At 37.0% G+C, this 27,955-nt stretch overlaps 1 protein-coding gene across 4 annotated transcripts in view; it reads left to right on the top strand.

Moving 5' to 3' along the window:
* LOC121382856 (dual specificity mitogen-activated protein kinase kinase 5-like) overlaps nt 1-23,831 on the top strand; it is a 66,814-nt gene extending 42,983 nt beyond the window's left edge. For all 4 annotated transcript variants that reach the window (XM_041512487.1, XM_041512494.1, XM_041512501.1 and 1 more), the window contains 10 exons: nt 719-829; nt 2,285-2,358; nt 4,116-4,166; nt 5,037-5,108; nt 7,188-7,217; nt 9,068-9,085; nt 12,143-12,175; nt 20,289-20,350; nt 22,214-22,259; nt 22,671-23,831. In XM_041512487.1, the coding sequence (XP_041368421.1) occupies nt 719-829; nt 2,285-2,358; nt 4,116-4,166; nt 5,037-5,108; nt 7,188-7,217; nt 9,068-9,085; nt 12,143-12,175; nt 20,289-20,350; nt 22,214-22,259; nt 22,671-22,754 (581 nt within the window). In that variant the 3' untranslated portion in view covers nt 22,755-23,831. The remainder of the gene's footprint in view (nt 1-718; nt 830-2,284; nt 2,359-4,115; nt 4,167-5,036; nt 5,109-7,187; nt 7,218-9,067; nt 9,086-12,142; nt 12,176-20,288; nt 20,351-22,213; nt 22,260-22,670) is intronic.
* Nucleotides 23,832-27,955: the final 4,124 nt, after the last annotated feature.

Here is a 27,955-nt window from a genome sequence, read left to right as displayed (position 1 = left end):
TCTAACTGGTTGGATTTAGTCAAGCATGATAGTGCTAACCTGAGGTGCTTGGACTTTTAGCTAACTCTGATTCTTATTCTAACTGGTTGGATTTAGTTCAGGCATGATAGTGCTAACCTGAGGTGCTTGGACTTTTAGCTAACTCTGATTCTAATTCTAACTGGTTGGATTTAGTCAAGCATGATAGTGCTAACCTGAGGTGCTTGGACTTTTAGCTAACTCTGATTCTTATTCTAACTGGTTGGATTTAGTTCAGGCATGATAGTGCTAACCTGAGGTGCTTGGGTCATAGGATCAGAATTTGTTTCCACGCCCCAATCAGTGTCCTACAACTGGTATATCAAAGGCCATGGTATGTTCTTTCTTGTCTGTGGGAAAGTGCATGTGAAAGATCTCTTGCTGCCAATAAAAAATGTAGCAGGTTACCTCTGAAGACTACATGTCAGAATTATCAAATGTTTGACATCCAACAGCCAAGGATTAATTAATCGGTGTGCTCTAGTGGTGTTGTTAAATAAAACAAATTTTAACTTTTTCAATCAACATAGATGCTTTGTAATACTTTGCAAGCTGTGTAAAAGCAATTAAGACCAACAAGTATGAAATAATGGGGTGCAACTTTAGGATTATTAATGTGTTTAATGTTTATAGTCTGTTTTAAATAATTAAATAATACAAATATACTTGGGTTTAAAAAAAAAAAATGTTTTTTCCACAGGTGGTTCTCTTGACAAATATATGCCGATTCCCGAACTGGTGCTTGGCCGAATGGCAGTGTATATTATAGATGGCTTGCTGTACATGTGGAATCTCAGCTTTTTACACAGAGGTTCATTTTTGTTTTCCTAAACAATGGAAAATATTTACCTTTTGATTGACTGTTTAGTTAGCCAGCCATGTGTCACTAATACTTAATGGGGGTGGTCAATCTATGATTGATCCCAGTCGGTGGGCCCATTGGGCTATTTCTCATTCTGGCCAGTGCACCACGACTGGTATATCAAAGGCCATGGTATGTGCTATCCTGTCTGTGTGATGATGCATATAAAAAACCTTGCTACTAATAGAAAAATGTAGCAGGTTTTCTCTCTGAGTCAGACTAAATACAATAGTCGATGATTAATAAATCAATGTATGTAGATGGTGTTGTCAAACAAAACAAACTTTAACTTTTTAAAAATCTAGCATTTAATTTGTTATTTTCTTTAGTTTTATCTTATAGTTGTAAAAGTGAAACATGTGGATGCTATCCTTGTTTTGTTAGCTAGTTCTAAATTCCTCCAGTAATTATTGCACCCATACGTTGGCAGGATTATTTGCATTAAAATATCCTCACATCAGCCCTACAGTTCTTAATGCGGATGTTCACGGCAGGCGTTTTCGTGGTCTATGCAACGGTATTGTAATATGCAAACATTTTCTCGTTCCAGCCAGTGCTCGACAACTGGTGTAACAAAGGTGTGGTATGACTATACTGCCTGTGGGATGGTGCATATAAAAGATCCCTTGCTGCTAATCGAAAAGAATAGCCCATGAAGTGGCGACAGCGGGTTTCCTCTCTCAATATCTGTGTGGTCCTTAACCATATGTCTGATGCCATATAAGTGTAAATAAAATGTGTTGAGTGCGTCATTAAATAAAAGATTTCCTTCCAAAATGGCTGACCAAAACAGCAAAAATGCTTGACTGTGTATTATTCTCCAATAGTCCTCTGACAGTACAAATAACTTCTTGAAACAATTAGTACATTTCAAAAAATAAAAATACATCCTTATAAAATTTAATGCACAAAACAAAACAAGTTTAATTCATAGTTTGTTTTCATTCAACGGTTACCACGGTAACAAAATAGTGAAAATGTTATCAATGAAATATTTAGAAATAGTTCTGCTTGCCGATATAATGAAATATATTTTTTTTTATTTCAATAATGATATACATACACATTTGAATTTTTTAACAATTTTGTGTGAAAAGTCAAACGAGAAAATTTTGGCAGCTATTTTTCAAAGACGTTGGCTAACGTTCGGTTTGCTCGTGGTGAACAATCAGTTTCTTAACACTAACAACAAGACTTTTCGCGAATGGCAGCATTAAAAAATGTACGGCAGTTTCATGCTTTACAGGACTGGTTAGGTTATAGAAATATTCTGCTGTCCTTTCTTCATGTTACTGCTGTTTATATTGGAATATAATTACACTGACTGATGTTTAAATTTTTATGCTACACTGTATGTGAAGCCATGGGAATATTTTCAGTAATTCAAAGTATGCTTTGTTTCAGATATAAAACCTTCCAATGTTTTAGTTAGTTCTAAGGGAGATGTGAAGCTGTGTGATTTTGGGGTCAGCACGCAGGTATGTTTCTACTCTAATGACGTCAGGACTAAAACACGGTCATGACTAGCTCATTAAAACATTTATTAATTAGTTTAAAACTGCTCATCCTCGTTGAGAGTCCATGCAAAATATTTTTGGCCATTACAGCTTTTTTATACTGTTAACTTAAACATTATTTACATTTTGCATAAAATTATAAATTTAGGCAAATCAAATATGTTTCTGGTGTTTGTGAAGTAGCTCAAAATTAATTTTATTAGAAACAGGTATTAGAACCTATGGTCAGCTTTTAACCCTTATCTGTTAAATGCACCAGTTTTGGATGGTGAATGTGTTTTTGTTGACACCTGTGGCATGTTCAGGAGAGTGAGTGATTGTGGTCACTTGATTGACTGGTTTTTATACGCCCATCTCTGATGGGTCGTATTATGGTATGACGTCCGTCCATACGCCTGTCTGTTAACTTTCTCTTGTCCGGACCATATTTTGCATACAGACGCATACAGGACCATCAAACCTCACATTTAAGAACAACTTGGGATGGCGGTGTGTCGCATACTATTACTAGGTCACTGTGACCTACTTTTCATGGTGTACTGCACATAACAGTAAATCCTTGTCCGGACCATATCTTGCATACAGATGCATACAGGACCATCAAATCTCACATGTAGGAGCAACTTGGGATGGCGGTGTGTTGCATACTATTACTAGGTCACTGTGACCTACTTTTCACGGTATACTGCACATAACAGTAAATCCTTGTCCAGACCATATCTTGCATACAGATGCATACAGGACCATCAAACCTCACATGTACATGTAGGAACAACTTGGGATGATGGTGTGTTGCTTACTATTACTAGGTCACTGTGACCTACTTTTCACAGTCTACTGCACATAAGAGTAAATCCTTGTCTGGACCATATCTTGCATACAGGACCATCAAACTTCACATGTAGGAACAACTTGGGATGGCGGTGTGTCGCGTACTATTACTAGGTCACTTGACCTACTTTTCACTGTCTACTGCACATACATGTAACAGTAAATCTTTGTCCAGATCATATCTTGCATACAGATGCATACAGGACCATCAAATCACATGTAGGAACAACTTGGGATGGTGGTTAGTCTAAAACAAACTGTTCATCCATCCCATTGCAAAAATTTCACATAATTAGAATTGAATCATACATGTACCCGTAACATATTCATTAATATAGATCTGGTTTTCCATCAAACTCCTGATGGGCGTATCATGTACCTCACTGGTACTCTTGTTCTATCTACTGTTGGATGCATGTTATGTGATAGAAGATGACGATACCAGTCACATTGTTTGCATTTGCTCGGCCTTCTGAACATTCCATAAGTGCTTTAACTCAAGAGTTGCTCTTAAAAAGGGGATTCCCCTATTGCTGTGTCTGTTCCAAGAACTTTAACATTTTGTTTATTATTTACCTCTGTGAACTTGTTTGCAATGTATTTGTTTGTTATTTATAAACATCATACTTAAATTTACTGTGGTCATATTTGATGGTTTAAGGTTTTTTTAATGTAATTTCTTGAATTTTAAAATATAGTTGGCTAAGAAGTAGTGTTGAGTAAGGGTTGGCATCGGCATGTTTAATTTTTGTTGGTTCATTGAGATATAAACACAAAAAGGTAAATACATTTCAACCAATCATATGTGTATAAAGTTTATAAATGAAAAGAAATTTTTTTATGTTATATATATGATTTAACTATGATGCAAGTTCATTGTTTTTCAGTTGGTGAAATCTATAGCAATAACCTTTATTGGTACCAACGTTTACATGGCTGTAAGTATATTTGTGTATTTTTCACACCATAAAATGATTTACAGTCTTGGTACTTAGGCCTATTTTTTAAAAACTAACCACGTTTTAGAATGTTCTTTTGTCCTAAATATGCATAAAAACAGAATTCCACTTTTTTAATACACCAGGGGCCAGTTGGTTGTTGAAACATTAATTAGCCTAACCAGTGGTTAACAGAAATGTCCAAAACCAAGGACTGAATCAATACAAATAATAATTGAAGACATTATATTGAACTTTGATTTAGAACAACCAAGGGCGAGGCGTAGCCCAGTGGTAAAACGCTCGCTTGATGCACAGTCGGTTTATGATCGATCCCGTCAGTGGGCCCATTGCGCTATGGTACATCAAAGGTTGTGGTATGTGCTATCCTCTACCGTAAATAAAATGTGTTGAGTGTGTCGTTAAATAAAACATTTCCTTCCTTTAGAACAACCAAAGGTATCCATCCATACATGTACATAATCAAATTTAAAGTTTATTTTGTATTTGTGCAAAAATAATTAAAATGAAAATATTTGACTAATTGGTAAGTTAACTATGCTTTGAGCAACGCTCCTAGGTGTTAATTATTTTTGAAAGTAGGTGTAAGCATAAAACACTGGTTTTGGTGGCAATGGCGGCAACAATAGTGGCCAAAATTTGCCACCTATCACCTACTACTGAACACTGATACAGTGTGTATGTATCCGTCTTTTGTTATATTGACAGTAAATAATGTAACTAATATATATATAGGTTTAATTTATTTTTAAATATATAATTATAGGTCTTAATTTTTTTTTTATGAAAACACAAGCACAATTATTTTGTATACTTTCATGAAAATCTGTTTTCACCACCTTTATTTAGCCTGAGCGGATTCAAGGTGAAAAATATTACATCCCTGCTGAGGTCTGGAGTTTTGGTGTCACATTGTTTGAGGTAATCATTATATATTATTTCTTCTAAATGTGTCTTACTTGACACATTTAGTAATTATTTATCACATGCCGTCAAACAATTAGACACAGTTACAGGTTTGCAGAAACACACACAGAACCGCAGTTCTAGACTGGTGATAATTTAAAAAAAGGAAAAAAGTTGCTAACCCTAATTCCTGAACTACATATCTTTTTTGTTTCACATAAGATACAGTTTGAGCTACTACAAACATAGAAACACATTGGATTTGTCAGAATTGATAATTTAAGCAAGTTGTAAGTAGTGTGTAAAAGCTATATTAGCCGAAATTAATACTGCACATGCACATGCTAACAGTGAATTGTGAGCTAATACAAACATAGAAGACATTGGAGTTGTCAGACTGACTGACTGAATGAAATCTTTTGACGTGTTCATATACCACTAAGGTTTTGAACATGCCTGTCCTGAGCTTAACCTCTGACTTTCGCCAGTGACTAAGTCCGGGCCAGGAGTGGGGATGGTAAGTTTGAGGTGGGCGGAATTTAGAATAAGAATTTAGTAGTTGGGTCAGAGACCTGAAGCCAAAATGAGAGAGATTATTCGATCTACCATGTCTGGCAAAAGAGTTAAGTCCAAAAATAAAATTAGAGTGCTCGGCCGAAAAGGTTTTAAGGTGATTTGAGCAATTTAGATGGGCTACCCAAATAAAGTACGTCAGACTTTTTACAAAAAGAGGTTACCTGGAGGCAACGTCCCAGGAGAGGTTGACTATGGCGATCCCAAGTAGGAGTGGACATCAAGCGACGGAATGTGCCGGAGGTAATGCGTAGTAGTTAGTGCCCTCACGACAGCTGGGTAGTCCTGGCCTATGACAATCTTGATCATGTGATGTAGGGATGAGTTGTCCATTTCTGGCACTAGGAGTTCCTGGTTGTAGATGTCAATCCGCCGCTTGGTGAGGCAGACCAAGGCTTCTCCATCATTTGGAAGTGGTTGGAAGGTGTCGGTAAGCACATGACCCTTCACAAAGGTCCTGTCTCCACTGGTGTCCGTCCTAATTAGATGTCGATATCTTGGTCTAAGCTTAGGAGCCATCAGGAGAAAGTCCCCGAGTTCGTCTGGATTCGGCTGTGGTGGCTGTGTGCGTGCCCTGTCAGGCTGGTCGCTAGTGTTGTAGCCTTCCTCTTCACAACAACAGGCCTCAAGTGAGCCAGCGACTCAACAGGAGCTGTCTGTATAGTTGACAGCAGCACTGGAGTGGCTGTTTTGGGAGTGGATGTCAGAACACGCAGAGGCTCTTCACACATTGCAGTGTCAAGAACTTCGGTAGCCGCATCTGGAGACGCCGGGGCCGGTGGCTTCGTCGTCCTCTTCTGCGGGGGTGGCATTGCAGAAGGGACTGCCACTGGCGTTTGATCTGCCAGTTTTGGTTGTTTCCCTCCTTCCCCCCCCCCCCCCCCCCCCCGTGCTGCCCCTGGCACCCGTTTCCTCTTCCTAATCCTCCTCTTTTGTTGTACCGAGTCACCGTACACCAGTCACGGTCATTCATGACCCGGTGTAAGCGACTCGATACTCCACCAACACTCCATAACTGGTGGGAGGGCAAAGCGAGAGCAACTGACGAGATGTCCAACTTCATCGTAAGCGCAGAGCAGAGTGGTCAGAATTGGTAATTTAATGCGTTAAAGTCATGATAACAATCATTTCCGGTACCATGTTGGTAAAATCACGGAACCGAAATTTAGTTTCCTATGATTATTATATAAGAGTACCACTATTAAATGAAAATAATATAAACTGTTTCCAATGAGTTCCCATGATCACAAGGGAACCGAAAAAGTGTTTCCCATGAAAATTGAAATTCTATGCCTGCAAAACAGATTTATACTGTCTTAGTAACTAGGATGAGTATCTTTAATTACTTTTAATGTTTATTATTTTCATTTTGCGTCCATTGGGTTGTAATTTTTGTGTACCTGGCAACCATATAATATAACAAAAGAACAGTTTTGAAATTGTTCTGTGCTATACATGTACATCTATTATTTATTTGTGAGTAAAAAAACCCCACCCATTACAATGTCATATTTGTTTCAGCTTGCAACAGGCAAACTCCCTTTCCAATCTGTGAGTATTGTTTGTGGACACTTACTATTAATCCTGTGTGCAGTATAATAAGCTATAAAATAATATGTTCCAAAATAACTTTGATACATACTTCTTTGGTTTAAACTACTCATTTTAACTGCATAAATATTTAATCACACAAAATGTTGTAAACAAAACTAGCTAAACAGCACTAAGTGGCCATGAAAAGAAATCTATGAACATCTCTATTTCACCATTTTACAGGGGACCCTGCCAGTGTCTCCGATATGTCCATTATGTCCAGTATGGGTCTCACTCCATTCGGCAAGTCGGCTCATTTGTTTTAAGAATACTCAAATATTTTTTTTTTTTTAGAGTTTTGGGATTCCCGTAATTTCCAAGAGCAGATCCAGGATTTGTTTTTAAATAGGGACCCCATAATATTAATTTAGTGTAGTTTGGTAACATTGATTAATAAGAAAATTTAATTACCACATCAAAAGTAGTGGTGAACCAGGCCCACCAAAATCTGCACCTGATTTAAGATATATAATTATTAATATTGCTTAGATGATGAATGTACATCTGAGTAAAATCAATCTTATTCCATGGTAAATATTCAAATTTATGAAGTTTATAGTTGAGAAACTGTGGCAATGTTATTTATGTGGACATACGTAAATAACTCATTTTTAAAAAATGTGTCAAAACATTCTTTTAACCTTTAAAAAACCACTAATAATTTAACATAATAAAGTGTGACAGAATATGTTGCATATAAATCACTTTGTTCAGTAAATCTTGTCAAAGCAGACAACTCATTAGCTCTTTATCACTGCATGTGTAACGGGAATCCCTCGATCTCTCTGTGTATCTTATTAGTTTTCCAGATTCGATTTATCTGATCTGGCTTTCAAGGTAGCTGTTTATGATAAAGAGTTTCACTAAGGTCTAGTGCAGAAGACAAAATGAAAACACAAAATTAACTAGGTCAACTTTTATTTACACTTAACATAAAATAACATAAAATAACACAAAACATTGAATACGAATAAGATTTTTTCAGACCTTTTATCATACTCCAAAACCTAACAATTAACACCCTGAAACTCCCTACAACCTAATAAACAAGACATGTTCGTAGCTCAGGCAAACATGGTACTTTTCTGCTGCGAACCAAACCACTAATTAGGGGATAATATCACTGTGTTTCATTGTTACCTATAAGGATTTATCACAAAATTTGGATTTACGGACGAGATGAAACACAGTGATATTATCCCTATTCTAATGCTACACCTGTAAACAATTTCATTGTGTTTTTATTAAAGAAATCCCACAAATATTAAAAACCTAATTATCTATTCTTCTTATTTAAGATATTCAATGAAAATGCTTGTAGTAAGTAAAAGTATGACGTAATTGTTTTTTCTCATTCTCTTCACTGACTTAGGAGCGAACCAAAGGCAAATTTATTGGTATTGTAGTCTGTGTTTTGAACATGATTTATTGTAATACAGGATACACTAAAATAAATATTTTCGTTGGCTGTTAATTTCTGTTGCAAAACATGGATATGATTGAATTATTAAAAATAAATCCATATCACCTATTTTCAACACAACCTAATTCCGTGTGATGAGTCATTATCACTTTTCTTTTTTTCTTTTTTCACAAGCTACACCAATAGTCCAGTCGTTTCCAGTATTATCACTTATAAACTATTGTATTCTTTTGGGTTTTGTAAAATAAACCACTGCTCCAAATTTACCTGTGTACTTTAAAAATAATTAATCTGATTATTTAGTAATTTTTCATTAATGGCAGTCATGTTACTTGTAGAATAATACATGCAGTCATTTATTTATTTATTTTAAATTCTGTTACAGATTTCCAGTCAAATGATGGTATGTATTGATTCATTTTCTGGCCCATCAGATTAACAGAAAACTGTATTAGATTTTTGGTATTGAAAGACGATATCCACTGAATGTTGGAGATTGATGTAAAACCATCCTCTAAAATTAACACTACTCATGAACACATTAACAGTGCAAGCCCAAGCACCTGTAAATAACTTAGTTGCAAAAGACGTTTCAATTTTAAGGATAAGTATGTAACAAACAGAATACTAAACATACACATCTAAATATTATGCAACTACATGTAGTTTACAAAGATATCAAACTTGACTTAATTATGTTTGCAAACAATTCGTAAGATCAGTGGTATCTAACAACCACTTATGTACATGCACATGTAGTATTCTCTCTTTATTACTCATATTGGCAGAGAGAAATGGGGAAAGAAAAATTATCTTTCCCTAGGGGAAAAAACCCACATTTCTTCCGCTAGTTATCTTATTGATGTCATAATCAGTGCTTCAGTATAGTCTTTAATGTCTTTGTTTTCATGGTGGCTATCATGTCAACAACTAACTTACATGTATGTCATCAGCGATATGTACATCACAGCTATGATGCAATGGTATCATTTAATATGATTGGGATCATCTGTTGTTTCATCCCACATCGATGTTACACCATCCTCAACCATGCTTGTTCCAACTACACATGTGGACATTATCACCGAGGGGTTAAAGAAGAAAGGCTTTTCTTCAAAAACCATGGAAGCCATCCTGAAAGCCCTCCCGTCATCAACAACAGCGGCTTACAGTGTTCGATGCTTTGCTTCCATAGATGGTTTGTACGTGAGAACGTTTGACCTCAGACTATTCAAGTGGAGAAACTTGCAGATTTTTTGCTGTATTTCCGTTCGTCTTTTAAACTGAAGGTATCTACCATGGCTGGTTATATATCGGTTATTGCCTCAGTCCATGATGCAGCCACTGGTTCCAAGTTGTCTGCCATCCTGGAGATTCATGCCATGATCAAAGGTTTTAAGCATGAAGATCAAGTTCAACATTTTCGACCACCGAAATGGGATTTGTATCTTGTGTTTAGGGCCTTGACTAAAGCACTGTATGAGTCTATTGTGTCAGCTTCTTTAGAAGTTTTAACGAGGAAAACTTTGTTTCTTCTGGGCTTTGGCACAGGAGCATGTGTATCTGAGATCCATGCGCTTGATGTTGACATGGTGTGCTTCAAGAGGTCTTACGCTGTTCAAGCCCTCTCATCCATTGTGGGCCCGGCGGATATCGAGGATTTATTGTCCTGTACGAGTCTTGAACCACTACATTGAGAGAACTCAATCCTTTCATCATCATTGTAAGAGATTTTTTCTCTTGTGTAACCAAAGTCACCTTAAAGACATTACGAAGAAAACAGTTTCTACTTGGATTCGTTCCACGATCCTGTGTTCCTATCAGACTCGGCCACCATCAGCTTTTAATCTGCATGAGTTATGTGCCCTTGCCGCCACTGTCTCTGCACTGCACATTTTAACTGGGTGTTTTGGGGCCATGGATTCCATCTTTGCCAGCTACTATTTGTGGGATGTCTCGTCTAAAGACATTGAAGGTTTCCATTATTTGGGTCCCATGGTTGCAGCGCAAAGTCCAGTCAGTACTGGTCATCCTCATCGCTGCTGATGTTGCTGTCGGATTCCTGGATTGCACACTGAGATGTCCAACGAACCGACAGGTCAGGACTTGTGTCTGGATAACAGTAACCTTTTGCACTGCACATTGGTGACATGTTTCCTTAATTGAACTAACAGTAACTTGGTGTACTAGAAAGAAAACACTCAGGGGACTGTTTAGTTCAATGTTCTGATGGATACACCCATAACATTGTTGATGTTTTTATTAGCACTCCAGTGTATTGGGAGGTTACCTAGCACCTGCATTCCCTAGTGGCTACATTTTCCCACCCTATCAGAACCTGAATGAGATATGGCTTACCGGCTACAGGTCTGCTACAGTACCTGAGAGTCATGTGTGCCATTACTGATGGATGCCACCATAACGGTAATGTATCTTTAAATGAGAAAAGACCTCAAGTTTTCTCCAACTTGTCTTGAATATCATTATTATGTACAACGAACATGATTAGGATAGTTGGGATGGCAAAAACCCACTGGTTCTGAGGAGGTGGTTCAATTAGAACTATGACCAAAGCATCTCAGGTGTGCACTACCGACTGAATTAGATCCCTCATATTTAAATTTGTTTTAACTCGTTAAACGTTTCTAATTAATAATAAATTAAATAGGCAAAGGAGTTTTGATTGGATTGGTACATCTTAGAAGACGTCTATTAAACCAGGGTTTTCCGATTTGTGTAGCAAAGATAAGCACCAGTCATATATAAAAAAAATGCATGGACACTACCATTCTCATCAGTTTTTTTGTATCTGTTATTATTAAACAGGTCTTTCTATCAGCTATATAAGGTAAATGGTGTCAATCAATACAGGTATACAAAATTATTTTACGTGCACTGTTTGTGCGCTGTTTGTTAAGTGTAACATGTTATTTTTCACACTCGCCAGATTGAAATTACATGCACTGTACGAGCGTGATCGCACTTGCGCACCTTAAATGACAAGGTCTGCAATACCATTTATCTTGCACTCGTGAATTGCCAAAGGCTCGGGAAGCACAACATCAATTCACTTGTGCAAGATAAACAGTATTGTCTCAAAGCTTGTTAAGCATTCTCTCTTTATATCTTTTGTTTGTCCCGTTCCCTGTCATTTTCCTCCTTCAAATTCTGTCTCATTTTTCCTCAATCTGCTGTTCATATCTTTCAGTATTTGTTACTGTCCACCTCCACATCCCAGTCCTTTTCTTTTCAACCAGTTCAGTCCGACATTCAAAGTTGTGTGCAGTTCAAACTTTGACCTGTTATATAAGCTTAAATCTTCAAGTCTCAGAGGCCTGGAATACAAGATGAATGTTCAAAAGCAGAATTTTTAACAGAAATCTGGTTTATATTTTGTCTAATTTTAGTACATTGCATTGGTATGTTAGCCTACACTGAGTAGAACCTATTTATTTTTCAGCCCTTTGACCTGATGAAGTGTATTGTCCATGAAGTAAGTACACGTAATATGTAATACAGTGAAACCTATCTAAACCAGATCACAAACAAACCAGAATCTTGTCAAAACCGGCCAAGTTTCATGATCTTGAATTTTCTAAACATCGGATTGTGTCTAAATTAGATAAGTATTAGGTCCTGGCATGATCCAGTTTGGACAGGTTTCAGTGTACCTGTATACCGATTAAATTATGAACATAAATATGATACTACAACGTCTCTCCCAAAACTGAAGAAAGTAGAACCACTCGTACTTCATTTTCGATATACTGGTAACAGGATTTTACAAAACAACTACCTGTAGTTTCATGCAAAATTGACATAGTAGTACATGACACTTCAAATTTTGACCCACGTGGATCTTATTTGGTATAGTGCCATCATTAATAATGATTACATGCACTAAATTTTTAAATAATAAAATTCCTGTTACATTCATTACAATTTAATACCATCCCATTAGTCCAGCTGTAGCAATGGGAGTTTATTCATTTCTCGATGAACATAAAAATTACGTCTTCAGGGAATGTCGTATCTGATGACATCATTTTATATTGATAGTAGTTTGTCTTATTGAGCGTTATTGTTTAGAACAAAAAACATAATTCAAAATAAAATGTGAATTTTTAACATCATTATAATAATATGTTATAAATTTAATGATACGGATTGTCTGTTATTTCTTTTACCTTCATCAGAGTATTTATCTTCATCTTCATCTTAATGTTTTTAACATGCTCCTATACCACTAGGGTTTCAAGCATGACTACCCCGGGCTCGGTATCTGGATGCCAGTGAACCAGTCCGGGGCAGTAAATTAACTCGGACAATTTAGAATTTTTCACAAATCGGGAAATAGGACTTTATCTTTTAATTTTATATTTTTAATTGCGTCATTTCTAAACCATTTGAATTGTAAATATATTTATTTTAGTTTATTTTAACATATACAATTTAGATGCACTTTTAGAACGGGTATTCCAAAATTAAAAATATTTATTACAGAGCTCATTGTTAACCCTAGGCCACAGGAATTTTGCTTAATAGCGGGGGTGAATTTTATGCGAGGCACCAACCATATTGGGAACTTCAGTGTGGCCGAAACCGGGGGAGGGCCCCCCGGAGGCGGTGGACAGTCCCCCAGACCATCCTAACTCCCCCAACGGCCGAAACCGCCTACGCCTATGGCCTAACCTATTTCTGGTGGCATGCCCCCCACCCCCCGGCGGCCCACCCCCGCCCAACCCAACCGTCGTGCCCTCCATCATCCATCATCGGTGCTCCACAGATGTTTATGCGGATGGGTCACTAGGAGAGTGACCCCCTCCGCTAGATTAGCAGATAGAAAAAAGGTTGCGTCTGGCTAGCCTGGCAGAGCGAAACGTATTCGGATGACCCTGAAGTCCAGAGGTGCCTCTCCGTAGTCCACGGGAATCTAGAAGTTACATCATTCACCAGACGCTGTGACCCTTTAATTTAGAAGACTAGTGGGTGGATGCGTGGTATAGTACCAGGTTCCAGCCACTAGGATAGGAGCAGCATCCCGCCCTATTAAGTTCCTATTTTTTTTTTTTTCAATAAAGTTAAAAACAAGTATAAAATAAATTAAAACAAATTAAAACGAGCACGCCAGTAACCTAATAATTTTTAAAATATAAAACCAGATTAAGAATTAAAAAGATTTATACAATATATTTGGTCGGTGAGAAGGGGGGGGGGGTGTGTGTGTGTGTGTGTTACTGCCAGATAACATTCCCCCTACCATCAGCCCAGAGTAAATATACCATTCATTCACACCATTCATACCACACATTACTATACAATTAAAAATTTATTTTATTAAATATATATATATAATATACAAAAGCTTAAAAAACCGGTACAATATAAAAATAATAAAGTCCACCAATCCGAAGCAAGCCAGGCGCGACATTGAGAAGTGGAGAATTAGGGCGAGCAACGTCCTTCCAACTCCATAAGGGAGAGGAGGCTATTACATATAGTAATACTACCGCACCCACTAATCTATAGTAAATACCAACCCACAGGCGGTCACTTTTGCACCAATCTAACAATGCCTAAGCAGTGACCGCCCAGGAAGTTGGTCATTTGTTTTATTTAAATATTAATTTTAGATTGATAAACAAAGGCGACCACCAGCCTGTCCACCACCATTTTATGTTCTTTCGGTGGATTTAGTATATTAAAAGCAGTAAATTGTAAATTAATTTTATTTAAATAACTAATTAACTTTAATCTAATTTTAGAATGTTTGGTACACTCAGTCAAAAAGTGGTTAACATTTTCTAATGTATGGCATACCAAACAGTTAGGTGATGGTATTTTTCTAATTTTAAATTTAGTATCATTAAGTGCGGATGATGTACCCATCCGCAATCTTGCTAAAAATTTGTGTAGCTTTAACATTAAATGATATTGGACCGGGGGGGGGCCTTTGGTTAATATAAGCATGCCACACTCTGGTTCTGTGGTCCCACTCCGTCTGCCACAGACGACCAAAGTGCGGCTCGGCTATAGAATTTATTTCGTTATAATTATGTTCCACTGGTACACCGATCACGGGATCCAGCAAACTCTTTTTAGTGTTCGCATCAGCCAGTTCATTACCTGCTATTCCGATATGGGCCGGGACCCACTCCATGGCGACCTCAATTCCTTCACCAACAATTTTATTATAAATTTTTAAATTTTGCAAATAATCTCTGGCCCAACACTACGGGCGCCATTGATTGCCTGCAGGGCACTAAGACTATCAGAAAACAGGACATATCTGTTAGGGCTATTAACTTTATGATAACGTTCGACCCACTTCAGAGAATACAGTATGGCCATAAGTTTGGTGGTATAAACTGAGATATTATCCGATAGCCTAGCCCTAATGGCTATGGGATTTTTAACATTACTATTTTTGATTATAAAGGCCATTCCTGTTTTTCCAGTATCAGGTCCTTCGACCCGTCTGTATAGATCTGAATTACATCCGGGTAGAATTCCCCTAGTACTATCTGAAAAATTATTTTCTTTAAACTATTATTATCTGTTTTTATAATTTCTTCTCTGATGTGGTAATGAATCAGTGGGGTGCCGATCAGCCATGGGAGGGTAGGATCAATTTCCACCCTACTCAATGGCAGGCCAACAGTCCCAAAGTCATTTGCGAACTTATTTAAATAGGAGACTACAGACACGTCCTTATCTCTGTTAATATTATTTATTAATACTGGTTTAAGTTGGTTGACTGGGGAATCAGGTACCAAACTACAAATTTTATTAAAATATTTTAAACCTTGCCTGATTCTCCTAAGGGCTAAGGGCATCACTCCCAGCTCCACCATAACACTATCATATGGCGTACAGATAGTGCCCCCAACAATAATTTTGAGGGCCCTACCATATACGCTATCAAGTTTTCGGAGCTGGGTTTGACTGGCACAGCCAAAGGCCTGGGCACCATACTGCAGTCTGGAAACAATAAATGCCTCAAAGATCATGAGCAATGTTTTACAATCTGCTCCCCATGGTGTTCCTGATAATACCCTCAAAAGATTGAGGTAAATAACACGATTACCAGTAACCTCAGTGATGTGTTCCCCAAAACTAAGATTGTGGTCAAAGATTACTCCCAGAAATTTGACCGATTGCACTTGATTAATTATTGTTTCATTAAATTTTAAATTCAACTCACATATTGATTTAAATTGTCTTTTCTTGTGAAAAATTATACTTTTAGTTTTTGCATTTGAAATGGTAACACCCCAAGCTCTGGACCAAAGGGCTAGATTATTAATATCCACCTGGAGATCTTTTTGAAGGTCCTCATAATTGTTTGCGATTCTCCAGAATGCAGTGTTGTCTGCAAAGAGACCAACACTTATCTTAGATTTAGTACTTTCATTCTTTGTAATAAGCACCTCTGCCAAATCATTAATAAAAATTGCAAACAGGGTGGGTGCTATTACTGAGCCTTGTGGGATACCATTTTCAAGTGTTAAAATGGGGGAAAAAGAACCAGTAACATTGACTGCGAATGTTCTCTGCATTAAAAATTGTGAGATAAATGTGAACATTGCACCCTTAATCCCCATTTTATATGCTTTCATTAACAATCCCCGTCGCCAGACCATGTCATAGGCCTTTTCTATATCTACAAACACTCCACCCACTTTGTGCCCATTCCGCATGGCATCCTTGACCTCGGTTTGAAGGCGCACAATATGGTCAGTGGTGGAGTGATGTTTTCTAAAACCACTCTGGAAGGTAGACAACAAACTATTTACCTCCAGAAAGTGGACAAGGCGGTTGTTAACCATACATTCCATGATCTTGCAAACGCTGGATGTCAATGAAATAGGTCGGTAATTAGTAGGGAGGGAGAGGTCTTTACCCATTTTAGGGAGCGCAAACACCTCTGCGTGTTTCCACTCTAATGGGAGGTACCCCTCGCTCCATATCAAATTAAATAATTCCAGGAAGAGTTCTAGCATTTTGGTGGGCATATTTTTTTAAAACATATAACTAAAATTATCAGGACCCGGAGCCATGGCCTTTCGACCACCAAAAGCACTACACAATTCCTGCAATTTAAATGGTGCATTATAAGGCAGGTCATCTCTCGGGGAGCAGGGTTCATTCGGGATAGGACTAGATTTTTCAATATTAATTTTCCTGCCTTGAAATTCTTTATTATAATTATTAGTAGATGAATTATTTTTAAAAGTGGCTCCTAAAATAATCGCTTTATCTTGATTAGTTTTACAATTTTTATTATTTTTAAGTATTCCTTTAATACTAGATGGTTTCCCTTTCACCCTTTTGATCTTTGCCCACACCTCTCTAACCTTTGAGTTCCTGTTAAGGGAACCACAAAACTGAGTCCATGAGGCATTTTTAGCTTTATTAATACCGAGTTTCAGTTTATATTTAATATCTTTAAAATTCTTTATATTTTCCTCAGTATTTTTTTTTTTTTAAGTTTTTTAGACTTATTTCTAAGTCTTTTAAGTCTAGACAGCTCATCTGTCCACCAAGGGACCGGGTTATAATTATTTTTAGTAGAATAAAAAGGTATAGTCTGTTTAGCAATATCTATAATAACTGTAGTAAAAATTTTATTAAATTTATCTATATTAATATCTCTAATTTGCTCATGATCTACTTCGGCACACAGGTGTCCAAACTGGGACCAATCGGCTCTATTAAAATTCCATTTAGGTTTATAATTAGTCTTGTCAATCCATAAGGGTGTATACTACCAAATCAAATCCCATGGACGACAATAGTAACATATGCGGCTAAAACTCCTACCTGCAACGTATCAACCGACATAAACGCCACGGATATAAATACTACCACCCCTTACACTTAAAGTGAATCATAAAAAAATGGGGGTCAAGCTGCTCGTTTCTGAGATAACGGGTAGCGTCTATGACTACCCTAGTTTCGCACAAAATTTGAGTACTTTTTTTTACAGGTACCCCATACATGTTTGAAGCACAAGGCTACTTGACACATTGGTACTAGATGAAATAAAATTGAACATTTATTTTACCCAGATGAAACTATTATTTTTTACAACCAATCACAGGACTTGTGGTGTTCACTTCTCTATCAAAAGTTCGGTGCACCTCAAACTTTGACCCAGCCGGAAGTTATTTGGTATAGTACTACCATAAATAAGAAATATTATACATAGTTTTAATTGGGAGGTGGTCACTACCCAAGTCACCAAGGACCTCCCACCCACAGCCAGCAGCCATATTGCTGGAGACCAATGTAATGTCAAGACGAGACCAGGTGTGGTACGCCTCAGATAAAAAATTACTGCTACCATCATTTAAACAAACTAGGTCTAGCTTTTCGATAAAAGAATCGATAGTTCGACCTTGAGGATTGGTAACCTTCGACCCCCACAATTTATTTTTACTATTAAAATCTCCTATGATAATTACATTTTTATTATAGTTACCAATCGGTGCAAGAAAATTATTAAGATTTAATTTAATACCAGTGGTAGCAGGATGAACATAATAATTAAAAATATTTATATCCCCAGACTTAGCATGAATAGTAACCCCCACCACCTCGATACTTGAATGCTCATTCTCGGTCTTAATCTGCGAATGGGAGATACTATTTTTAACAAAGGTAGCCACTCCTCCCCTAATTTTATTGTCATTCGTATAAAAGAGTCCAGTATATCCCGGAATTTTATATTCAGTAAATAATTTAGTACGTTTAATTTTATCTGTAGTATTTTGCAATCCAGGACTCTTGAATGGCAATAATATCTATTTTTATTTAAATCCAAATATTTTTTTAACTCTGGTCCATTTGTCCGCAAACCCTTGGCATTCCACTGTAGAATGACCAGGCCCAAATTGTCAACTCTTTTATTATTAACTTTATTACTATTATTATTCTTGTTGTAATTAGTATTTTTATTTTTACTACTGTTAATATTATGTGTAGACATAATGGGGGACGGAACAGTACTGGTTAATGGATAATAACTATAGGTTAATCCACCTCAGCACTAGTTCGCGCCTCCACAACTATTAGATCCCTGGCTTTATACCATGAGACACTACGGGTCTCAATGGCAGCAGAGTTAACCTTAATAGCCAGGTGATCATTAAGTACCCCACACTCATCCCTAGACGCCACAATAATGTCGTCCAGAAAGAATTTTTGATGAGGGGCTTTGGGTATCTCTCGTGTCAGGAAGATACCAGAAATAATCCTGACAAGATCGAGAGCAGTTATGGGCTGTTCAAAATCTGGTTTACCCGCCCCAGAGGTAACGCCGGCATAAGTTTTTGAAGTAACAGACTGAGCTGCTGAAGTAACACTATGCGACTCAGTCTTATTAGTCTTACTTGCACCAGTTGCCGAAGCGGGACGGTGGGGCTCACCGACTTGACTACCCATAGGTTTTGAAGGAGGAACCCCATCCGCCATAAGGCGGACCGCCCTTTTATAGTCAGGACACTCCTTGGCATGAGTGCAATGTTCCCCCCTACTGTTCGCGCAGGAGACTGGTCTGGTGCACGGACTATCGGGGGTTCTCCTGGGGTGGGCGGCCCCACACCTAAAGCATATTGGGTACTCCCGTGTAGACCTACATTTTTTCTGGGTATGGCCCCACTTCTGGCATCTGGCACATTTAATTGGTTTGATATGATAGAGGTGGAGCGTATGGTCCACCCCCCTGACCCGAATAGTCCCCGTCCCGGGGTGGGTGGGCAAAGAGGACATCCAGATAGCCATTATTCCACACCGTAATATTGGTGATGGAAAGGTTCGAATTGGCTAGTCTGACTGAGCGGAGCAGCGCACTGCCCTGAACTCCCCTCAAATCAGTTTTGACCACTCTCCTAAGAGAAGAGGGGGAGGGGGGTTTGGCTCTACCCTGTTGAGTCAACCCTCCTCTATTCACAGTTTGATAGGGGACTTTTTTAGCTAAAGAAGTGGGGGGTGGTCTTATTTGGGCCACACCCCCTCCCTCTCTCATCGGCTTGACATTTTTGTAAAAGTGGGGAATCTCCCCCACCCCCCCACCCCGGGGGCCCGGGGCAACCGACCCAAGGGGAGGGAACGGCTCCACCTCCATCTCGACAGCATTAAGATTAGTAGGTAAACTAGTGTTTGCTTTAGTGGAAGCTAGTTCAATCCTCCTTTTGGCCCTAGCTCGTTTGGCCGCAGGGGGAGGGGACACCGTTTTGGTTAATAAGAAGTCCCCCACGGCGGGGGATTCTACAATATTAGAACCGGGTGAATTTGCGTACCGGCGTTTCCTTTTATTGTAGGTGACCTCTTTGAACTCGTCATCCTGGGAGTCCGGGTACCGTATCTCCGCCAGCGAATCGTTCCAGAAAGCATAGCCTTTAACTGTATATTGGGAGTCATCAGAGTATTTAGGATGATTTTTTTTAAGGTAAAAGATATAACAGACAATCCTTAATTTAAAAAAAAATTAATTCTTACACGCAAAAATTATTTTAGTTTTACTGTTTCTTAGTACTTTTAATTAGATATTGTAATTTATTCTAATTTTATAATTATGTATTAAACTCTTGTCTTTTTTTCAGAAGCCAATGAATTTGCCTCAAGATATATTCTCACCACAATTTGTAAATCTAGTTGGTCAAAGGTAAGATATGAATGCTACTTAACATTTTATAAGTTGAATATTTACTTCTATATCAAATTTTCTAATATATATCAGGTAAGAGAAACCTACATATAAGTTAACAACTGAGATGTGTCCATGATAACATGCTTGAACCTTAATTGACTATAAGGACAAATACTTATATTTAATTAAAATGAAGAGTGATAATTGTTACAAGCATTTATGATAAAGTGTGCATATTAAACAACCTGGCTCATGCTTATAAAACGTTTAAAGTCTTGACTCTGGTCACTATTAACATCTGGAGACTTTAATACCATGGCAACACATGGTGTAATATCATTCAAGTTGAAGTTAAAAGTTTGTTTTGTTTAACAACAACATCTAGTGATTTTGTTAATCATCAGCTGTTTTTGTATAACGACAACATTAGAGCACATTGATTTTATTGATCATCAGCTGTTGGATGTCAAACATTTGGTAATTCTGATATTAGAGATGAAACCAGCTACATTTTTTCATTAGTAGCAAGGGATCTTTTATATGCCTTGAACTACAGTGGTTCCACTATTTTATACATATACTACACAGATGGCATGACTTGTACATGTACTAGATTGAAAACATATTTTTTTGCATATAATATATGTACAATAATTGCATATAATATATGTACAAAAGGACTGTGTAGTAGAATTAATACATGGAGTTTGTTACATACTCAAATTTGACAGTTATACTTCTTCATTAAAGAAATGCAATACATATTACCTGCTGGCCATCGGACTACCAGTGTTCGAGATTAATGGTATCCCGATATCCTGGGGATACCAGAATTTAATTTTGGATACCAGACTTCAAGAACCCAGTATCCCACCGGGATACCATATAATATTTGTTTTTTTTAATCCTGCGTTTTTATTTTTCACTGAAACAATAAAAGTCATCATTTACTGGTGAAGTTAAGTAACAGTATTTTCGAGCTCGTACCCAGTCTAATGCTACACTGGAGCAATAGCGACGTAGCAATAGACAGGGAACCGTTAAGTTGCTATTGTTTTTGTTGGATGTTTCCTCCCTTCAAATTTAGTTGAGATATTGATTCCACATCTGCAAACAATTGATACAGGTAGGTTTATCATTAGTAATGTCAGAAACACTTACTGCTAAATATTACTTTATTTAGTATTACTCAAAAATAGATGCAGCAAATCTTTTTGCCGATTGCGTTTGATTGTGAATTTCACGAATTTCACGATGTCGACTGGGAACGAGAACAGTGTCTTCCAAGTTTGTTACAATGTTATTTATGAATTTTATTTAAGTGGGATACTAAATTCTCAGGTGGGATACCAGATTTTGAAATGTTAGTATCCAACTGGGATACTGCCCAATTTTTTAAATCTCGAACACTTGACTACAGTCTGGTAGGTACTGGGTTCGGATCCCAGTTGAGGCATGGGATTTTTAATCAAGATACCGACTCCAAACCCTGAGTGAGTGCTCCGCCCAGTTATCCATAACTGGTTCAACAAAGGCCATGGTTTGTGCTATCCTGCCTGTGGGAAGCGCAAATAAAAAATTCCCTTGCTGCCTATTGTAAAAGAGTAGCCTATGTGGCGATAGCTGGTTTCCTCTAAAAAACCAGTGTCAGAATGACCATATTTTGTCATGGAAAAAGAATGACTTTAAAGGGACATTCCTGAGTTTGCCGATGATAAGATTAAAAATCAATGTGCTCTAGTGGCGTCGTTAAATAAAACAAACTTTATTTTACATATTAGGCTACCTAGGCAAATAATGCATATATGTATCTTCAAAATTATACTCACACACATTTGTGATCCATACTGGTAAATATTGTCTACGATTTTATTTCAGCCTGGTAAAAGATCCAAGCCAAAGGTTAACTGCAGCAGAATTAATGGTATTGGGGTTTTTTAGTGTGGGTTTTTGGTATTTAATTGACATGTAGAAAATCTGTTCCCTAAATGCAGGTCTCTAAAAATTTTACAGGGGATCATTTCAGTTACATAAGTCTCATTGTGCATAAACTAGTTTTCATTTTAGGACATGCTGTAATCGGTTATGCAAAAAGAAATAGGTTACCTGAGATCTTTTTATTCTCAGAAGTCTGAAATAGAAAGTCTTAACAGTTGATTTTAACAAGTAGAAGTAAAATGATGTATATATATAATTATGTTATTTTAACTATTGGTCATTGTAAATATCTCATCATTTACTAAGTAGGCAAAAGACTTTCATTTGCATTCTGTTCAGTATTATTAATATTTGATGATGACATCATGGACTTGAACACAATGTGTACTTTTTTCAGAATCATCCATTTATCCAGCGACACACAGATGGCAATATAACTGTCATTGCTGAGTTTATACACAGTCGACTACAGAAACCGTGATGGAAGTTTGAACATTTTAACACTACGGATGCTACAGAGATTTTATGATGTAGCCATTATTTGAAAACTACTGTGTAACTTAGCTGTATGTTTACAGCATAAAAAATATATTATAAACCTAACATGGCCTAGCTGCTGAATGGGATGACTTAAAATGCCCCTGATGTGTAGGGTCTCCACAAGTACATGGACACGGGCAGAGTCTAGCAAGACTTGAGTCCGTTCACAGAACTCAAGTACAATGTACTTGTGCAAGGAAGAGCACTCTCATTTAATTATAATGTTTTAGTCATTTTGTCATATGTTTGTTGTCGGTTACATGATAGGGCTATGAGAATGTGTCGAATGCAATACAATGTCAAGATTTGGCATCCATGTTCAGTGCTGGAATTAAGATACATAATGCTATTTTACTTCATTCCTTAATCACATTTTCATCAACTGTAAGTGTTGGGTTGACCATCGAGTACTTGAGTCCAATATTTTGGACTCGTAGAGGCCCTACTGATGTGTAGTGAGTCATTGGTGGATCTTTACAAGGACATTTTTGAAATGATCTAATTTGCCTGGTGTCTTTGTGTTATAAGTGTTTTAAGCTGTTCACACATGCAACGTTTTAAGCACTAGGTTAAAACTGCCTGTCATTATTACAAGATGGACGTGAATAACAGTTTATCAAAATCAGTGACTAAAATTACATATTAAATACATTTTTGTTTGTTTAGAGTATCAATATCAGTGTTTTTGATCATCATAAAGTTTTTAGTAGCCCAAACGGGATTTTATCCCCTTCCAGTAATTTTGTACATATGAAAAAAAAAAAAAAGTAAAATACCTTTTGAGCTATCACATGCATTATAATGATCAGAAACACATGACATTCTAAAGTAGAAAATAGATGTCATATGTTATCTTTGTCATTAAAGGGATTGTTCTGAGTTTGTTGCCTACTAACAGGAACTCTTTTTTTTTTCTCACTAAAATAGCATATTAAATATTTTTCAGTGGCTGTATATATATTAAATGTCTTTCTGATCACCCTAGTATTTGTACTAGGTCAAATTGCATTTATTTCCTAATCATTTTCATTTCAACTTATTTTCATGCTTATAACCAATTAAGGTTCAAGTATGTTGTCCTGGGCACACACCTCAGCTATCTGGGTTGTCTGTCCAGGACAGTGGTTACCCGGTAGTTGTTAGTAGTTAGTCGGAGAGAAGAGAGAGTAGTGGCCTTACACCTACCCATTGAGTCGTTAAAACTTGCTCAGGGTGGGAGCCGATACCAGGCTGTGAAATCCTATACTTGCCAGCATGATGCCACCAAGGCCGGTCAGTTTTTTTCTAATAAATATTGTTTCATATGTATGAAATTATTGGAAAACCAAATCCAGTTCTGGCTACTTAAAAACATTCGGATGACCACAAACACATTGGATATTCAGATGCTGATATTCTAAACAAGAAACTGTATTAAGTATGTAATTGTTAGTCATTAACATATTTATTAATCAGGAAACATCTTACAATCATGAATATTAGTGAACTCCGGCTCAGTATATTAGTCAGAAATATCTAACAATGGCAGCAAACTCAGGACAGTGTCTTTAATGTCTTCGTTTTTTATTGACGCTGTGCTCCAATATGGTCATAAACGTGTGCTTTCATAACTTTAGAAACCTGATAACAAAATTATCACATTCCTTTGAAAACATGCCTGTGTGTCTTTGGCCTTAGGGATGGATGGGACGTTGTCCAGTGCTTGCTTGATGTATGGTCGGTCTAGGATCGATCCTTGATGGTGGGCCCATTGGGCTATTTCTCTCGTTCCAGCCAGTGCACCATGACTGGTATATCAAAGATGATATGTACTATCCTGTCTGGGATGGTGCATATAAAAGATCCTTTGCTACTAATGGAAAAATGTTGCAGGTTTCCTTTCTAAGACTATATGTCAAAATTACCAAATGTTTGACATCCAATAGCCGATGATTAATAAATCAATGTGATCTGTGATTAGGGACACTAGTTCTGTATGTGATGATGACATTTACACAGTAAATGAGTACATTTAAAGGGATATTCCTGAGTATGCTACATTGTAAGATGTTTCCGAAAAATAAATATTTCTACGATTAAACTTACATATTATATATATTTTCTTGTTTAGAATATCAGTGTCTGTATATTCAATGTTTTTCTGCTCGTCTTAATATTTGTAAGAAGCCCAAACTGGAATTTGTCTTCAAATAATTTTGTATGTACGAAAAAATATATTTTAGGAAATAAAATGAAATTTAACCTAGTACAAATAGTAGAACGATCAGAAACATGTTTAATATACAGCCACTAATATTTTATGCATAAAAATATATTTGATATGTAATTACAATTATTAAAAAGTCTATGTTAGTCGATAACATCTTAAAAATTGCAGCAAACTCAGGAATGTCCCTTTAAAGTCATTTATGTTGAAATTGGGTGAAATTCATGCCGGATATTTGGTTTGACAAGCTACAAATTCTGCCGGCCAGAATAAAAGCATGCCAGACTAAACATGACTGAAAGTAAGGTGTGAATATAAATGTAAAATAATTGCTTGTCCGAAGTGACGACAGGCAAACAAATCTCTCGGCCCAAGCCTTAGTGATGTTAACCAACAAAAACCTGTCGGGATGGCAGTATTTCGGGCTGTGGTATATGCGCAGTGCACACGAGAACTGGATGTGTTTTGGTTACGTCACATTACATATTACCAAAACTGTTTAAGGTGAATACTTCCTAGCTGAAACAAGGCAGAAGCAGTATAGAAAAAATATTGTAGTTAAAAAGGTTTCATACCATTACAATAGTATTGTAGCAGGAACAGCAGAAATGTAACCGGCTGTGAGTAAAAGACTACATGTACAATGTCATTGTGTCATACATTTCACTTTGCTCATTCCATTGAAAATGTATATTTAGCTAAAAAAAACCTACCTTAATTATTTTTCTCAAATGCAAATAAGCAATATTAACACTTGTGAACACTGTCCAATACATTGTACTCAATCCATCACACAGGAGTACCTGCCTTCCTGAACATGCTATTCAATCCATCACACACGAGTACCTGCCTTCCTGAATATGCTATTCAATCCATCACACAGGAGTACCTGCCTTCCTGAACATGCTACTCAATCCATCACACACGAGTACCTGCCTTCCTGAACATGCTATTCACCAAAAAACTCATTCCAAAACCGTGTGTTGTTTGTATGTGTATAGCTATTTTGGAAAATAATTCTGTTTAGCTAAATGATAATTGAATTTGGCTACAGATTATCTGATGAAATTCGTTAATTTCTGGTGTCCAGCTTAAAAGTTAAAACTAAAACGGGATGTAATTTTTCACCTCAATCCGATTTCAGCTTTTTAGTATAAAATTAAAAAAAATTGTAAAGTAGATTGTATATAATGTGAAATGCTTTAAAATGACCTTTGTATACCAAGTGACAAAAGAAATTATGAAATTGTGAAACAGAAAAAAATGCTAAAACTGGGTGATTTAAAGCAAAAACAAGATTATCTACAGCATATATATTTTATTTAATCACATTTCTTTTGTAGCTAAGTATAATATTGTACTTTATATATCTAGTCATCCAATTGTATGTGGTATTTTATAGTTTGGATATATACACAGTCTTTCACATACATGTACATCTCTTACCACATGTTTTAATATGTATCAAATGTTTAAAAAATAACATTGAATTTGTATATTAATAGCTTACATTTAATTTACACTTGTGCCAATCATATGTACTTAATTTGAAAAAATAAACCATTGTATTTATATACATGTGTACCATTGTATTTATATTTTCATACTGTTCGACAACAGTTCTAAATTGTTTTATGGCAACCTGGAAATTAATTATCTTTAATTGATTCAACACATATGCAATATTTCCTTACTAATCACTAACCTACTCTCCTGGACAGACAACCCACATATGTGAGGGTCCAGAACAGTGCTTGAATCTTAATTGGATATAGCATTGAAATAATTTGAATTAATGCAATATTTCCAAATGTGGTGTACCTGATATGTTTGTAAGAGCTATTTTCCCCAAAGACAGGGGTGTACACGCCCATCACATACATTATGGAACCATGTGTACCTTTCTTTGATGGAAAAAAGATGATGTGTATGCATCTTATTCTTGTTACCAGCATCAGTGTTTGATATCCAGTACTCGATAATCAATTAATCATCATTCTTTAATCTGTTTTTAAACAAAACAATTTTTTTTTTAGCAGTAGCAGATGCACAATTATTTGGGGGATGGGCGGTATGTAGCCCACTGCAGTAGTAAAGCACTTGTCTTTATCGAGGGCGGTACGCAGCCCACTGCAGTAGTAAAGTCCTTTAAATGCTCAACGTTACCGCGATGACATTCTCGCTCATCACATCATTCCTCTGTTCCATAACAACGCCAGCATCTCGATCTTTCAGCACCTCTCATACAGCTAGAGACACTGTAAATTTTCTTAGGACAAATAACATTGATTTCATTGATGACTGGCCCGCTAAAAGTCCTGATCTCAACCCCATCGAGCATGTCTGGGATAGTCTGGACAGACGATTGAGGCGTCGTCCCAACCCACCCGCTAACGTCAATAAACTTCGTCAAGCGTTCATTCAGGAATGGAACAATATTCCACAGGCAGAAATCAACACTTTAGTCAATTCAATGCGCCTGCGATGTACTTCAATGGTCAATTCAAGAGGTGGCCATACCCGTTATTAAGTGGGTTTTTTTTTTTTTTGTAATCCCTACCACACTTGGTCAAACTTTCTCCCAGTTTCTGTTAACCTATGGCCATGATTTTTGCACCAAACGATGCATCACGGAACACTCTTTAAAAGCATATATACTCTTCAAAAGAAGAAACGCAAAACCACATTGTCGTAACATTTGGAGAATTGATTTAATTATTGAATGGTGAGCGATAATTACCAAATGTTGCAGGATTGTTCACAATTCACTCTAGTCCATTGTGAGTAAGTGATAGGACACACCACCAAGGTCAAGGTCATCTGGAGTCAATACCGGGTGTGGCCTCCGCGTGTGTTGACAACTGCCTGGCACCGCCTGCCCATTGAAGCAACCAGAGTACGGATGACGTCCCGGGGGATGGTGGCCCACTCGGCCT

The sequence above is a fragment of the Gigantopelta aegis genome, chromosome 2 (assembly GCF_016097555.1).
Source record: "Gigantopelta aegis isolate Gae_Host chromosome 2, Gae_host_genome, whole genome shotgun sequence".
Classification (NCBI taxonomy): domain Eukaryota; kingdom Metazoa; phylum Mollusca; class Gastropoda; order Neomphalida; family Peltospiridae; genus Gigantopelta; species Gigantopelta aegis.
This window is presented reverse-complemented; position numbering and strand designations above follow the sequence as displayed.